General features: G+C 43.6%; 1 protein-coding gene across 1 annotated transcript in view; it reads right to left on the bottom strand.

Annotated features, from left to right (window-relative positions):
• Window positions 1-2765: 2765 nt before the first annotated feature.
• Window positions 2766-17422, bottom strand: part of Crb1 (crumbs cell polarity complex component 1) — a 113899-nt gene continuing 99242 nt past the window's right edge. The window contains exon 13 of the mRNA XM_051183139.1: window positions 2766-2981. Coding sequence (XP_051039096.1) covers window positions 2766-2981 — 216 coding nt within the window. The remainder of the gene's footprint in view (window positions 2982-17422) is intronic.

The following is a 17422-nucleotide window of genomic DNA, read 5'->3' as shown; positions in this document are numbered from 1 at the left end:
CCGCAGTTCCTCTGGACAGGAAGTAGGCCCCGGCTGTGCTTGCTGTTTACCAGAGCCCAATGTCTGCACAGAGCTGTACCGGAGCCACTGAGACCCTTAGCACCACGTGGACTTGACCCCGAGACTAGATCTAATGGGAACTCACCGCTCAGGGTGAAATTGAGCTTTAATAATATACTAACTGTTGTTGCTATGTGAGGAAATATGGACTACTCAAAATCTTAGTTCCTTCCTTGGTGTGAGTGGTTGCATCTCAGTTACCTATTGCAAACCACACAGCAAACCCCCAGGAACCCTTAGGTTGTTGCTTTAGGAGTGCGTAATGACTGGTGAGTACTCACTGTCCCACTGAAGCTGGAGGCCAGGCTCAGCCAGCACAGCTACGCCTCTCTCTCGCGTGGTATTTTTACTAAGGACTTCCTTGCAGTGTGGCAGGCTCTGGGCCATCGTCTCTGAGCTTCAAGACTCTGGTGCCGGACCCGAAGGTGTGCACCGTGCTCTGTGGGATAGAGCAGGTCACAAGCCCAGTGCAAATTCAAGAGGAAGACAGACACCGCGCTTTCCAGGGGAGGTAGGTAGTGACTGCATGTGAGCAACAGATGAGTCAGTGCATGAGACCCTCCATCCTGATATGAACTGCAAAGTAGGCGATCTGAGCTGAAGAGCACACAGGCCCAACTTGTGGCGTCAATGTCAGGCTTTTCTGTTTAAGGTGAGATCTGCTTTCCAAAAACCACTTGGTGCAATTTAAAAGGCTAATTCCTTAGCTGCTCCAGCATTAAGCATTATGACTATTTTGCTTGCATCAGATACAAATCTTCAGTGAGCTAGGGAACCTTGTAAGAAATCACTGTGTACGTGTTGGGAGATTTTCAAAATAGATTCATTTATCATTTACGGCCATGCGTGTGTGTGTGTGTGTGTGTGTGTGTGTGTGTGTGTGTGTGTGTGTGTGTGTGTAGGGGGCAGCAGAGTTGAGACCCAGGACTGCAGGGCTGAGGAGCAATGTGAGAGGAAGGAGAAGCTGAAACAGCCGCTACAAAGTGTTCGGATGTTTCCGATTCTAATCAGGAAACTCGGGGAAGCTGAGGTCAGCGACAGAACCCAGAGATTGGCCACAGGAAAGCACAATTGGGGTTCTAGGACTTCCAGTACTGCGGGAAAACTGCTAATATGAAAAGAAGGGGGTGGAGGGGAGTTCCAGAATTATAGTAGTTGGGAAGGACAGGTTTCTTCTATATTTGAAGTTTGTGTCATTACCCCTTTTAGCTTATGTCAGAAATACATATATCCCCACTTTTATTTATATGATACTATTTAATACTGTTACACGCATTTCAAAACATACATAAGATACAGCTACCACAGCAGAGACACTGCCCAAATAGCAGATGCAATATCTTACTGTCTTAGTTTCTGTCTAGGAACTGTCTTGACTGGAAGCACACCGTCATAAAGAACAAGGACTCTAATTGATTTAGGCAAAAGACGCAATTCACCACAAAGCTCCTCAGGTGTTCTTACAAATTATTCTTTTTACGTGGGATATCACAGGCAAACAAAACAAACAAACAAAAAAAACCCACCCACCACCTAAGCAACCAAACAACTACAAAGCCAGTCTCAGTCAGGAGGCTAGCCATTTTATTTCTTACGGTTGGGTCATGTTTTAAACCTACATTCTTCTCATGAATTCTTCTAAACCCACGATTGAAGGACTAAAGTGTGCCTCATGTTGCCACATACAGTTAGGCCCGTGTGTGTGTGTGTGTGTGTGTGTGTGTGTGTGTGTGTGTGTGTGTGCACAATGCATGTTGTGGTGTGCATGTATGTGTGTTCCCATGTTTGGGCACCCATATAAATGTGTACCCATACATGTATAGACAAGAGGTTGACATATAGTGTCTTCTTCACTATTTATCTTTTATACTGAGTTACGGTCTCTTTCTTAAATCCAGAACTTGCCCACCCTAACAGTTTAGCCAACTTTGCTCCAGTAGCCCCTGCTGTCTCTACCCTCTGGGGCCCAGGATTGCGGGCAGGGACCACACTTACCTGGCACTTATGTGGGTAATGGGGGCCCAAACTCCAGCTCTCACACTCACATCAAGTAACTATCGAGTGAGCCATCTTTCCCAGCTCTGTTAGAATCTTTTATCGTATGGTAGAAGATTCAAAACTAAGCTGAACATAATCAGAAACATGTAGTCTGTTCAGACACATGTAATTCCAGAGTTCAGGAAGCTGAAGGAAGGGGGCTGGTGGGATTTTGAGGCCATCTTGGTGTATATAGTAAGACACTGTCTAAAAAAAAAAAAAAAACAAAGAAAAAAAAACTTTCCTACAAAATAAAGAGAAGAAAGTGAAAATTATGTTCTAATTTTTCTTCCTGGTTCTATACAATAGGCGGCACTTGGCTGCTAAGCATTTCTGCTGGATTGCCCAGTGAAGAGTTTAAGCTTCTGGAGTTTTTCTAAAATACAGTGTTCTCTGACTGGAGCTTGTTTTGCTAATTCTGAGACTGTCCTCCATAACACAGAGACACCTTTCTGCTAATGGCTTATGGAAGCAGACAGTGATGCATGGCAAACCCCTGTGAAGGTCTGTAAGGCAACTAGGGAAATGCTTCCCACAGTCCCAATGGAATACCAGCTGTAAGTTCTCAGTAACTCTAGCGGTGTAAAACTGTCACTCAGGAAGGACGAGGTGCACTTGCTCGTTCAGCTCATCCTGTCCTGCTCCTTCCTCAGAGGAGCGGCAGGCTCTTAGACGAGTCTTTCCAGAGCCGGGGGAGGCATCCTGCTCCACATTTCCACTCGAGGGCCAGCCTTTTCCTGCCCACTGGGGCTGTAGGTTCCTTGAGTTGCCCTTTTGTTGGAAGCCACAAGAGAAGCAACAGCTGCAACCAGGAGGATGAATAACAGGGCCAAGGTCCCCGAGCCTATGGCGGTGAAAATGCCCACCAGCCCGTCATCAGGCAGCTGCAAGTAAAGGGGTGATGGTGTCAGTTTCAGGGCAAAGGCATACCACTAGAACAGCAGAGCCATCCTGGAATGAAGGAGCTGCTGCCTAGAGGTAGCGCAACAAACCCGAGGCATCCCAGACTTTTCTTATTCCTAAATCATGCACAAGTGATGCCCTGCCTAGCCCCTAAGGTCTATTCTGAGAAAATTTTGTGTGAAATATCTACTGTATTCCCTCGGCATTGTTGCTGTTGTCTCAGTGACTAAGATCATTCTTTAAAGGGAAAAAGATGAACCCGTACATAAGCAAAATCATGCTGAATTTGCAGGACTGCGTCATTCATGATTTGCCCCTTTCCTCGCTCAAGCTTAAGATTTTTGAACCAGGAATATATAATTGCTTTAAAGCCTTTGGGGGTGGGGTTGGGGGTGGGGAAGGAAAGCAGATTAAATTAGCTGGGTCTTGTGGAACAGATCCCTAGAGAAGTGCACAGTCATCACTTTGGTTTGGATGTGATACAACAGGTGTTGGTAAAAAGCATCTGTCTGTGTTCCACGCTGAACCCAGACAGAAGCAGTGGAGCCCTGGGTTCTCCGGGGATTTACTAGTGCACATAAGTTGGTATGACATCCATTGCAGTGAGTTTGTCCCCTCAGCAAAGCTACAACCTATTGCCTTAGCAATAGGTTACAGGAATCTGCGATTGAGTCACGGAGAAACACTAAGGAGAGAGTCAGTACTGTGGAGACTGTTTAAACGGTGTGCTCAGAGTGAATATTTCTGGCAGCAGAAAAGTAGGTGTACGTTATTTTGCCCTTCTCAGCTCTCACTTAGCGCTCCGTATGGTCCTTGTCTCAATACCAAGCCAAGAGAATGTTCCGTGTGAAAATGGTGTTTTAACAATTCTGGGCAATTTAATATCCTTGTTTTTTTTTTAATCATGTTTATTGTTGCTGTTGTCTCTTCATAGTTTGGTTCAGATCATTATGCAATTAATACCACACAAGTAAATCCCCATAATGTTATCTTTGATCTAGTTACTGTGGACCTTGCTTGACCGTGGCTTACTAGTTTTTCATTCACTCATCCGTATGTAGCAGTTACATGGGCATCTATGGAGCTAGAATGTAAAAATATATCAAAGCTGAATCTGGGTCTCAGCTTCTGGGGGGACAGGAGAAAAAAAAAGGCCACATTCGCTCATGTGTACTTGTAATTTCAGTATGTTATGAATGTGCATTGCAGTGCCGTGAATATTGAGTATCGTCTAACTAAAGTAAATGAAACCACTTGAATTCAAACTTAAAAGAGGAACTTAAAAACTCTTTAGACCTGAAGGGACTCCAGTGAGAGCAGAGCTCGTACACAGAGGTATGACGGACAAAGGAGATAAATCCTCTCAAGCAATCCAAATGCCAACTGTGGTCCCAGCAGCGGCACCAGGGAATGGCCTTTAGACAAGAGCTTGGCTTATCTGGGTCTGTGTTCTATTAGCCCATAATGCAGGAGGGGAGGCTGGACAGAAAGTAAAGGTAGGGAAGAAACAACACAGAAGAGAAGATTCTATTATTAAGGATAGCACATGACCCCGATTTAAACTTCATGAAAAAATAAGAGGTGAGGTAAAAGGATGAGAGGGGAGGGGAGAGGTAAAACCAGAAGCACTCTCCAGCATGCAATCTTTGGCGGTACTCCCTGGGACCATTAGACAAAGCATTCTTGCTCAAAGTTGTTGATGTTACTACCTCCACTCAGTTGTGTCTTTCCTAGAGTATATAGCTGTTGTCCTGGAAGAATGCCACCGGAGTGCCCATACCCCCACGAGTAGGAGGCAAATCAGTTGGTTTCCCGCTGTTTCTGGATCCCTTTTGGGTCACCACAGGGACTGATTGTACCTGAGAAGTGGACCGCATACCCCGTAGCACGTTACAGCAGAGAGGGCAACGGGAAGTGATGCTGGCTGAGACCTCTCCGTGCCCACAGTTCCCTGTGCACAGAGAACTGATCTGCCCCTCACCCTGTGGCCTGTGAAGAATTGGGAACTTGCTGGGAGTCCTCTTGCCAGCCTCAAAATGAGGTGAGGGTGTCAATAGCCCAACGAGACCCTGGCTCCGCCTCCCTCACTCTCGCTGAACACAGGCACTGTGCAGTAAGAGGAGGCCAGAGTTTGATTCCTGCCTGCATCTGCCTCTTATCACACACACACACACACACACACACACACACACACACACACACACACTATGCTGTGGTTTATAATGTAGTGTTATTTGGCTCCTAAAAAGTGCTATAGAATTGCTATGGACTCCTTCAAATTCATCTTGAAATTCAGTCACAGGTGAGCTAGGTACGAACATACAGAGACAGGTGAACACGGGGAGTTAAAACATGAGCTATGTCACCTGATCGGAGATGGTGTTACAGCTTCTACCCCTGAGTTTTCGTGTGTGTGTGTGATGTCTGTATTTAAATGTCACACAAATAGCCAGAAAATATTATGAGAATTGGCGAAAATTGCTTTCAACATGGGTTTCAAAACACCAGTCAGAATATTTTTTTTGTATCTGCATATCAAAAGCAATATAAAGGCATCGCTTCAACTCTCTTGCCAAATTAAAATCAGAGATGAGAATCTGGCTTTAAGACTTGAGAGAGCAGGCCTTGGGAATCCCTCTTGTAACAATCCAACCCTCACTTTATGGATGGTAAAACACTCCCACGCAGGCCCGAATCCTTGAACTGTATCTTATCTTCGAGTTGCCAGAAGCAGGCGTTTCCATGGTAATGTTGACTGTGTGCCAGAACTTTGTTTTTAAAATTATTATTGTGACAGCTGCCAATTTTTAACCATAAATATACTGTTCACTTTACAGTTTGGGGAGGGGGGACAGGCAGAAGGGAGAAGGTGCTGAAAGTTTAAAGGAGAAGACTTGGGAACTATCCTTGAAGAGCAAGGTGCGGATTCAGCCAGATGTTCCTTCTACGGAATGGAAGACTCAGGAAAGAGAAGAAACAGCGGCCTCCTCGGGGAGCTTGCGCCCCTCTCCCTAGGAGCAGTCCACCGTGGACAGCAGGGCACAGAAGAGAGCTGAGACTTAAGCTGCACCCACATCTTCATCAGCTGGGTCTGCCGTCTCCCCCAAACACAGAGTTCTCCATGGATAATGGACAACAACATCTAAGCAATGAGGTTCCCCATCCACACCCCAGAGAACTGTGTAAGAATGTAACTGGCAGCCTTCAAAGTTTCTCACTGGAATTCAAAGTCTTTCATTAACTCTCAAAAAGTAGTTACAATTTTTCACAGCTCCTGACTGGAATCAGGATTACCCAGGAGGGGGGAAAAATACAAGGTTGCCATCATGGGACAGCTAGAGAGACACAAGATGCACAAGATGGAAGGTAGAAACCTTCCCATGGGTGTTCATGCCAGGTCCTGCAGATGTGTCTGTACTGGAAACAAATGAGGGAGAGAGAGAGAGAGAGAGAGAGAGAGAGAGAGAGAGAGAGAGAGAGAGAGAGAGAGAGAGAGAGAGGGAGAGGGAGGGAGAGAGAGAGAGAGAGAGGGAGAGAGGGAGGGGAGAGAGAGAGAGAGAGAGGGAGAGAGAGAGAGAGAGAGAGAGAGAGGAAAAACTGATCTAGCATAAAATGAAAATAGCCTTACACATTCATTAGCCCAACTACGGCCTGTTTTGTCTTGTGGACTGTCAGGAAAAGAGCTCATGCCTGCTGATTTGAGGTCTGCCTGTCAATAGGGAGACAGTTCTTCCTGAATTCAGGAAACCGAGATTGTGCTTGAGTTCCCCGAAAGCACAGGGCTATCTGGAGTTGCGGGGTTGAGGACTGTGGATGAGATCTTGTGTTGTTGCCCCTTCTTATTACTTCAAACACCAGATTTTAGACAACATCTTAAAGCAGCCAGAAGTCTGAAGAGCATGGTTTTCATAGTCTGCTTGCTGGAAACAGGTGGCATGAGCAATATTGTTTATTTGCCTTGGAGCACAAGAGCTCGTGAGCAAAAGTTATCTCTCCTCTCCTGCAAGAACCTAGTCCCAGCCCCACAAACTCACTTAGTTTGCAGTATGTTTTACAAATTTATTGGCTGAAGATAATAGCTCACCATTCCCTCTGACCTTGTCTTGGGCGCTTGCCAGATGTTTCCCCACACAGAAACAGGCTTAAATCTCCCAATGAGCTGATGAGGGAGGTGAGACCTTAGTCACCTACTCAGGAAGGCCTTCCCTTGGGTCACCCTCTGTACCTGCAGTTGGCTTTCATTCTCTCGAGTGCACTGTACTACGGCATCTGTCCACTTTCCGAGACTCTGCTGAGGTAGGGATGCTCGCCTCACCCTGGTCTCCTCCTCCTTGTTCCCTTCTGTCTCCTGGGCACCTGGAATGGTGTCTGTCCCACAGACACATGTTGACGAGGGCCGTATGACAGGAGGGAGCAAAGTACTTGCTCAGCAGCACGCCAAGAGCTTCCGGCTCCCAAAACATTGCACTCTTTCCTCTTGAGATTTAAACCTAACCCAAACCTCAGCATGTACTGCACAGAAGAAGGAGACAGTGCTTTATGGCTCCCAGTGAAGATGGACAGTAATTAATCCCCAGGGCGCAGGTGACAGTAAAGTGGGGGAGGAGAGGACAGAGGTGACTGACTGTGCCGCCAGGAGGACACAGAGAGAGTTGTCTTTTCCAAAGCAGACACAACCTTTCTATAATTTTTTATTTTTCTTGCCCTCTCCCATCCCAGGCTGCACAAGTAGTAGGAAGTGCTGTTCAAGATCAAAAAGTAAGAAGCAACAGTTTCCAAGATGTGATCTTCTTTTCTTTGCATCTCTGTTAAATGATCTGTTGTCCAACTTAGTGTGGCCCATGTTGATGTCAGAGAAGCTTCCTCTCCCCTTCATTCTTCCCCGGGCTCCCTTTTAGAAACCGCTGTTTGCTGACTAAGGATCCCAGAGTGTGTGGGTTGCACAGCATTGTGAGCTGCTAACACTTACAGGCCCCTTCCCTTCAGTACTCTGTGGCCACGCCCACTCACAGCCAAGTCCTCCACTGCCTGGCACAAGTGTCTCTCTCCATCCCTATCACCAGAAACAAAGCTGACTTAGTTGACACCCTCTTTAACCTGTGGAGTAATTTACCCTGCAGTCACCTTCTCTTCCATTCAAATTGGCACCCAAAGAGCCTCAAAGAAAGAAAAAAGAAATCAACACACACACACACACTCACACACACACTCACACACACACACACACACACACCCATACACACACCAAAGACAAATCCAGACCTTACCAGACTCGCATATCTGCTTGTGGGTATTAACCCACATCACACTTTATCACAGCAAGTCTAAATAGTTAATGTCGAAGCCTACTTTCTCCATTCATGAGTCCAGGGCTGCATGGCTACAGCTTAGCTAGCTCCCTTGTTCACAGCAAAGACCTTCTCCTTACCTGTCACTTCAGGGCAGGGGCTGTCTTTTCCCACCATTCCCACTTTATACCAGAGAGCATGGCATGATTTCAGCCAGCCCTCTCCCCTTCTAGAACACTCATTTGTTCTACTGCTCATCGTGAGTTAGGAAAAAACCCTACCTGTCCCCCAACAACTGTAATGGAAAGAGTATCTATTTACTCTGGAACTTTCCAATAATACAAAATGCAGAGCTTTGCACAAAGCGGTTGATCAATCAACTATTGACTCACACACTTGTAATGCTCATCACACTTACTGATACATTACTACAATTATCTTCATTCACGTACAAGAAGAATTCTCCAGAGTTGAGGATGTTTAACGGTGTGGTCACTCGTTCAACTAGCTATGCATTCATTCACTGTCTTACGTTCTTACTGACTGCCTTATAAGTTGCAGAGACCACATAAGAAATTGGGGGCACAGAACTAATCTGTAGCCATTGTCTAAAAGCATCCTCACTGTACAGTAGCAGTGTGTGTGTATGTGTGTGTGTGTGTACCAAGAAGTCTTCTCTAAAAATCTATTTTCTTCATAAACTACCTCTGCCACAGTATGTAAATTTTAGAAAGTGATCAATAATTGTTTCAATTTATTTTACATATATGCTTAAGAGCAAGGACATATTCAGTGGCCAATGGATTCAAAAGGCAGAGAGACTCTTTAAAATCAATCCTGAAGAGCATGACAAGTGACAGCCGAGTTCAATTGATTGGAGCCTGGATTATGGTGGAGGGGGGGGAAGGAACTAATTAAAGCCATTATCAGGGCAACTGCAGAATTAAAACTATGAAGAATATATGGGGATTTAAATTTCTTGGCTGTGACACCAGTATAACTTAGCAAGGAACTGTTCTTCCGTAGAAGACACGTTGAAAAAGTGTGAACCCTGCAACCTACACTTATTTGGGAAATGTGGGCATGCAGAGAAAGCTAAACAAAGGTAGCAAAATCTCAAAAGTTTGACGATCTCTGCCAAAGCTGCTAATTTGGCCCTGACGCTCCATTTCCTTCTGTTCCTAGGCTCCATTTCTACACATGCACCTCCAAAGTGTAAGTATATTTTAAAAATTAATTTTAAAGTAGAGATTCTTCCCACCAATGTCAGTTCTAGTTTCTTCCATCCCTCTGTCCTTGCGGTTCTAGATCTTTCTTGATTACCCTTTCCTCTGTGTTTTCCCTACACAAGGAATCTTACTCCCACTGATGGCCAGTTCTCTACTGGGAGGTCAGGTGGGGTCATATCCCACGTGAGTTGCCCTCTAAGTCTAAAACCTATACCTTGTTCCTTTCTTAGCTCTTTCTCTCTCTCCCTTTCTCTCCCTCTTTCTCTCTCTCCCTCTTTCTCTCTCTCTCCCTCTCTGCCTCTCAAAAGTTTTCTTTCTTCCAACTTTCTTCATCAGGCAGAGAGCTGCCGTTAATTCACTTTTTACATTATGCAGAAGAAAAAAGAGCCCAAATCTCCGGCACCCTTGTGGCTTATCACATATCCCTTCCGCAAAGGTAATCTAGTCTGTGTCATTATATTTATTGCCCCCAAATCAAAACCAGTTGCCAAAGTAATGAAGGTCTATTGGTTTGTGTTGACTTAATCCATGTCAGAGGAGCTGTAGGAGCATATAAGGATAATTTGACCAGTAAAAGGAAAGCCATAAAAATGATCAAAAAGCCAATAGATACGCTGAGAACACCAAGCTTATTTTACAGAGGATTTATGGCCAACTTATCAGAAAATTATTTGGTCCAAGTCTACATTCAAATAAGTCGCTCCGTAATTCAGCAAAGATTCCAAGCCCTAGGAAACAAAGCCTCCTCTAATGAGATAGCCCAGTAACCCCTAACTTGCAGCACATGTAGTTTAATTTTCAACAGTTGAGAGACTGCAGTAAATTCGGCTTTTGAATCGCTAGTCCGGCTTTTATACCGAGACCTGCATTAAATTACCGGAGCGTGAACAGCATTGGAACACAGCCAGCTGTGCTGTCCCTTGACCTATCTTTCTAAGTGTTTATTAATCAAATTGAACTTAAATATGGGACACACCCCAGATGGTAGCAAGTGTCAATTCCTGTGTGTCCCCACCCCCACCCCCTACAATAAGTGGATGTCAAATAGTGGGAATCGGGCACGCTATGCCGGTTTTGCCCCAGACTCAGCTCTAGAGGCTGTATTTTATTGACCAGAATCAAATTGGCTTCCCCTGGTGTAGGTGATAAAGTATGGCATCAAGTCACCCATGTAAAATGTATAACTTTAACTCTGACAGCCTGTCACTGAAGTCCTTGTTTATATAATCTATTGTGCCATTTAGTCTATTCTTATTTTAAAGAGCACACAGAGAACTAAAACCTATTCTGCTAGTGTTTATTGATGGATGTCCATACATGGTGCCTCCCCTTAAATAACCTCAGGAGTGGCAACTTCTATTATCACTGTCAAATTCCATCGAATTGTAAGGCTTCCAGTTTTAAACACTGCCTTGTAGAAGATGAAGGGTGTGCACAGGGCACGGCGCTGCAATGGGAAGTGTTTCACAGCACAGGCATTGCTTTTTCAAGTTCGAAACTTGGCCCAGCTACACAGAGGACACCGTTCTACTGAGAGGTGGGGTGAGCCTGTGTTTAGGGCCAGCAAAGATAGGAATCCTAACATTGTGAAGGCTTCTTAAAATTGTATTTAGTTTCAGAACTAAAGAGGCCTTCCCAAAGTTGGAATTTCAAGTGAGTGAAAGTTTAAAATAAGCAGAATTGAAAAAAAGAAGAGGTCATGATTTACTTTACTAACAGTTTGCCTTAATATCCAAATGCACTAGAGAAGATGACCTGTTTACATTAGTGCTGAGGAATCTAAAGCATTTCTTCTCAGAGGAGACCAAAGGCAAAATCTAACAGCATTTCTTGTGAGCTTAAAAATATTGCCAAGTTCCAACTAGTCTTTCTTTATCTGTAAATTTAAAACAGTATATAATAGCCTATTACAAAATTAGACCCGCTAATGTAGTTGAAATTATTATCTGACATTTCTGGGTTTCCCAGTCTGTGTGATGTGTACAGCAATTAGGATGCTCAAAATGTCTCCATCACTTTTGAAATAATATCTCTGAGACTTGGTCAATAAGGGAGAGGACAAAGAAGACCCCTGTTCCTCTGTGACAATATGGCAAGGATAAATCCCCAGGCAATGCCTCTTCAGCACTGATTAATTTTCAGGGCTTCTTGAATAAAACGCAGAGCCCAGCCCCTCTTTCTTACTCAGCTGAGAACTATTTAAGCCGATTAAATAATGCACCTAAGTCCTTCGTTGTATGTTGCTTATAGAGTTTGCTAGAAATAGTCTCAAACCATAGGATTTTCTTTCTGGATAAGTTTAATGTGAAGGATATTTTCTCCAATATGTGGCAAAGCCAACATTTGGTCCCTCACCTCTGTCTTCCCCAGAATTTTGAAGTGATTTAAAACAAAAAAGAATATTTCTTTTCTGTAGTTAAATAATCTAAAATCTGGGAATAGTTTTTTTATTATTATTATTATTCTTAACTCCCACAAAGGGACTTAGAATCATAGCTTAGATCGCACGCCTTCAGCCAGCCCTTTAGAAAGTGTTTCCCTTGGGTGTGTAACTTTCCTATTCAATTACCATTTAGATTGTGCATCTCGGGGAAAGTAGCTGGGATAGGAACCCGGGGAAGAAATCGGTGATCAGCCACCAGGTTGGAAAAAATCCCTTCCAGTCCTGTTTATCAGGACACGTGCCAATTCTCCAAACGTGCTGGGAGCTTTCATTCTTTTTGGGGTCACTCTGCCTGCACAGCACAGATTAAACACACAGCCTTGGTATTTCCAGTGTTGTGAGGAGACACATTTACATTCCACTGACAGCCCTGGGTGTAAAAGGAAGCCATCTGTTGCGAGTTAACAACAGGCAGATAGCTGTAACTTCCACAGGAGAAAAGGAGTCACACAACAGCTCAGCATGAGTAATCTTCTTTGTGTGGTGGACTTTAGTAGCCGGTTCTCTGTCACTCAGTGTCATTGTCCATGTTTACTCATATTAGTCTGCTACTATCTTGGTTCCCGGAGCCTCAAGTAGACACTTTATTATTACTATAAAAAAAATGACAGCTCCATCTCTGGTTACTTGTGCATTTGGTCAAGATGATCCATCTTTCCGACCTACAGCTCATTTTTTTTGACAATGGAATTATCTGGGAAGTACTTCCGAAGGTGGGTGTAAGGAAAAAGGGGGAAATTAATCACACACTAAGGACTTAATATATCCTGGCATTTTTCATGCCATCTCATTTAAATTTTCACAATTCCATAGTATCCAGATTGTTTGAAAGGTGATTTAAACAGTCTATCCAGAGCCAGACAGCTGGCAATATGAGAATTTTCTTATTCAAATTACAGAGCGTGTTCAATCACATGCAGCTGCATCCTCTATAGGAAAGTAAGTGGATGTAACCCAAATCTACCCCGTAATTTCACTTGTTAGCATGCTTGGCATATTTACATAGGGGCATGATTGTTTTATATTTCAAGTTTCTTCTTATGTGGAGTACTTTCATAGTCGGTCATGTTTCTTGCCTTGTCAACTTTTACTTAGTTCTTCTAGGGTTTTACACGTGAGAACAAGCTAAAGTAGAACAGGCTGGTGGGTGGGAGGGTATTGTTTAATAGTGGGAAGGTGCCTAGCACATGGCTGATGGCTGAGAAGTAAGGTGTTCACAGTGTGTGTGTGTGTGTGTGTGTGTGTGTGTGTGTGTGTGTGTGTATGTGTGTGTGTGTGAAGTATTCAGCAGCAGAATAAAGAAAGGGACCCAAAATTCACAATTTCCAGTCCTGAGCTTTTAACACCCAGCACGTCTACAAGAAACAAGCCAGTTAAACAATGCAGAAAACCTCCTAGGGTTGCTGCTTATAGAAAACAGCCATGTGCTACACTCCAGTCTTAACACTCAGTGGTAGTAGCAGGCGGTGATTAAGAAGGTAGCTATTTCAGTGCTTCTCAGTGTCAGGAAACAAAGTATCAAGCCATCAGCTCCCATTTTAGGCGCAGCACTTAAATTGCAGCCATACACTGCTTCCAACAGTAAATATTAACGGGGAAACATAGATAGAAGGAGATCTTCATTGGCCCTGGCTGCCTGAGCTCAGCATATTACATGCCACTCTGGCACTGTTTGCTGAGCTGCAGATAATTCTGTGTCTTGTTAACAAGTCTCTGTGTATTTCCACTCCATCAGCAGGTTCCTGAATCAATGCCGACAGTAGGTTTGACTAGCATCAGCATAATTTGACTTTGATGGAAAGTTTGAAATTTATGCATAATTAAAAATTATACATCCATTTCATAATTTCCCAAGAAAGGTAATTAGTCCTCTTGGATGTCATAGCATTTATATCTGGTTCTCTCAAAACACATGGTTCCTTTGCCTCTTTGAGTAACTATGGCTTTAGGACAAAGAGGTACATTTAGAGAAAACTAAGTGTGCCTTTGACACTTGACCCACTGTGGGAAAGATTTAAGGTTCTCAAGATCATTGGAGAAAAGCAATGCTGTTATATTTCCTTTGAGGCAGTACTGAGTTTCAAAACCATTATATAGTAGGTTCCACTTTCTTATAACTGGAATGTAAAAAAGGGAGGCTGGGATATTATTTATGGGGAAACACACATACATTTTATTACATGTAATGTATATGTCTTGTTATTTATAAAATATGTAAAGTGTTGTTGAGCATGTAAAGCCTAGAAGTGTTGTTACTCATCAAGTGTATAAAGTATGTAAAAGTGGTGAACTGATTTGATAAGGATGTGGGCACAGTGCTCCCTACAATTCACTTTTACAGCCTATGCATTGCAAAGGCATGTTGTTGCCATGGAAAGATTTAAAAAAAATAAAAGGTCATGCTATATCGCATAAAGGAAAACGGTATCAGGTTTATTTATAAAACACATTAAGGGTATAACTGTTTTATTCATAAGAAACCACACTTAAATTTCTTAGGCAAAATCTTGAATTCTACCCTCTCCTGGGCTTCTAAATCCGTGTCACAGAACACTCTTGACTTAGTATATTTTTAGGGTCCACATGCAGCTGTATTTGGAAAGCTATAGCAAACGAAACAGTTTTAAACTTTTATTTCCTTCAACACTGAGGTTGGCCTTGAACTCTTGGCCCTCCACATTCAGCCTCTTAAGTGCTAAGGTTGTATGTAGGCATGCCCCTCCTTTGACTGAGCCTTTTTTTTTTTTCATGTCACTCTGCAGTTGTGTTACTTATACTAACCAACGAGATGGCTGTACAAAACCAAGTACCCCTTCCCTGCACAATCAAAGGGTCGAGCTTGACAGACTGGGAGAAGCTCTCTGTTTGCTAGCTAGAAGAGAAGGCTTGTCTGGTCTTTGTACAAGAACTGATCTAGTGCTACCTCTGAACCGAGGGAGGCTGATTATAACTGAAATCTGCACTCCTGGGGTGAACAAATCTTGAGGGATTGGAATAGATGATGGCATCTTTGCTGTATTCTGAACCCACCAACAGTACGGTGTACACTGACTCCCAGACATGAGCCAACTCTTTACTCACAAAACTCAGACATGCGAGCCACACCTGTTTATGTGACTCTTCACCGTTTTAGGGTGTCTCTTTTGCAAGGCAAATGGCTTTTCCATCAGAAGGTTGACTGAATGCCTCCCAGCCATGGTGGGATCCTGTGAAAATCTCCACTCCAGTTTCAAATCAGGCGATTAATTAAATAATTACACACATTTCTTCAGCTTCACCTCCCAAGGTGAGTGTGATATGTGGTGTCATTACTTAGGGTTCTGAGAACAAAATTTTAAATTAAGGTACCTATATTGGTTTCTATAGTTTGGGGGTATTTCTATTTTTAATTATGTGGCAAAGCAAACAGCTAAACGAACACAGCCTTCAACCTTAAGAAACTGTGAATGATGATAATTTACATACTGCCAATAGGTCTTCAGCTTTTGCATACAAGGGACTTGATGTCAAAACCAAGTAGGCACCAGATCCCAGGAGGACACAGAGCAAACTCTTCAGTCTCTTTCCCAATTGTGTTGTTTATTTGCCTCTGGAACTGTTTTTCTTCCTTTATTTTTTCTTATTTTACATATCAATCCTAGATCTCTCTCCCTCCCATCCTCCCATGTCCCCCATTGGCTCCCTCCCCCATCCCATCTCCCATCCACTCCCCAGGGAGGGTGAGGCCTTCCAGGAGGGATCATCAAAGTCTGTCAAATCATTTGGAGCAGGGCCTAGGCCCTCCCCCTTGTCTCTAGGCTGAGAAAGTATCCCTCTATGTGGAGTGAGCTCCCAAAGTCCATTCGTACACTAGGGATAAATGCTGGTTCTGGAACTGTCTCTCAAACACGTTCACAGAGCTCCCTGCACATTGTTGGCCTCATGAAGTACACATGCTCTTAAAAACTCACTTTGCACTTAGGAAATGCCAACTCTTCTAGAACATTCTAGGGCATTTTTACATTGAAACAACCTCTAAATGTTCCATTGTATAAATTAGAAGCCTGGAGTTACATATTAGAGAAAATGTAAGCGAATTTTGGGTTAGACACGTGTCTGTGTTTGAGAAACTCATTCAAGTGTTTTTGGACCCTTGGTTTTTGTAACGCTAAAAGGACACAGTCACCCATGGTTGGTATTAAAGAAAGGACTTCATGGTGGATGCTTTCTGGCATCATGCAAGAAAAGACGCAAAAAGAACCCTTGTTCCCTGGTTCTGGAGCCAGCAGGGTCGCCTAAGCCTGGGCTAACTCTCCTAGGGCAGCTAGGCTTCTGCTCCATAATCTATGGCTCCCTTAGCTCTGAAAATAGATACGCTCAAACCACCCTCCACTCCCTACCCAGTGGGGCCATTTTCTCAGGAGAGTAAACATAGTTTCTCACTGTTGTATTCTTTAGGATGATGAGTAAAAATTGCATTAGCCTATTACCCCCGAGACTCTTTTTGGTGGCTTGATCCAGGAAACTGGCTCTTCTAATTTTTTTTTTCCCTGAAGGGAGGCTTAATCTGATTATATCTAAACCTTCCCAGGCCAAAACTGGTTTTGGTCCTTTGAGAAAAATAGATGGATGGCATCATGCCCCAGAACCTTAATGAATAATAACCTCACAAAGTATTTGAGCGAAACTCTTCTTTAAAAGGTTTAAAGCAAGACTTAGTAACAAAACCATGCCAAGGGAAAAAAAATTTCATTTAGGCAAAGTTAAAATTTGGGCCGGAAAGGTCCTGCTGTGATTCATGCTCACTCCCCTTCGAAGCTCATGCGATGACATTAGATCGCGCCTTTGAAGACCATGAAGTTTTGGATGTGTAGTCTGCAATGGAGATCCTTTTCTGATGTGACACTGGGGACAGACAGTTGTCTGGTGTCACAGAGGCAGGAATGCACTGGACACCAACGCTTCTGAGGCACCGATCTTGGACTTCCTACCTTCCGGAACCCAGTGTCTCTCACTACTAAGTATCCCAGGAGAGGGTACACACCAAGAGGGATCCCTTCCAAAATATTTGCTTATTTATCTGCGCATGTGTGTATTTATTTGTTTAATGCATATGGGTGTTTTGCGCAGATTTTTTGTATGTCTGGGATCATGTGTATTGCTGTGTCTCCGTGGAAGCTCCCCATGGGGGAGCCATGATGTGGGTGCTGGGACTCAAACTCAGGTACTCTGGAGCAACAACCAGTGATCTTAACTGATGAGCCATCTCTCCAGCCCAGAGGGATCACTTCTAATTAGAAAGTGATTGGCAGCCAGGGAAAATCCCAAGCTAAAGGAATATTTACAGGAAGACACGACACTGGCCTATTTTACAGGAGTATGAAATCTTTTGTGACCTAATGATCACAAAAGGTTAAGTGGTTAATGCCATAATATAGCCCTACATTTTGTTTACTTGAGTTTACACCTTCCCATTTCTCAGC

Source organism: Phodopus roborovskii, unplaced genomic scaffold (assembly GCF_943737965.1).
Source record: "Phodopus roborovskii unplaced genomic scaffold, PHOROB, whole genome shotgun sequence".
Lineage (NCBI taxonomy): Eukaryota > Metazoa > Chordata > Mammalia > Rodentia > Cricetidae > Phodopus > Phodopus roborovskii.
Note: the sequence above shows the minus strand (reverse complement) of the source record. Positions and strands in the feature narration are given on the sequence as shown.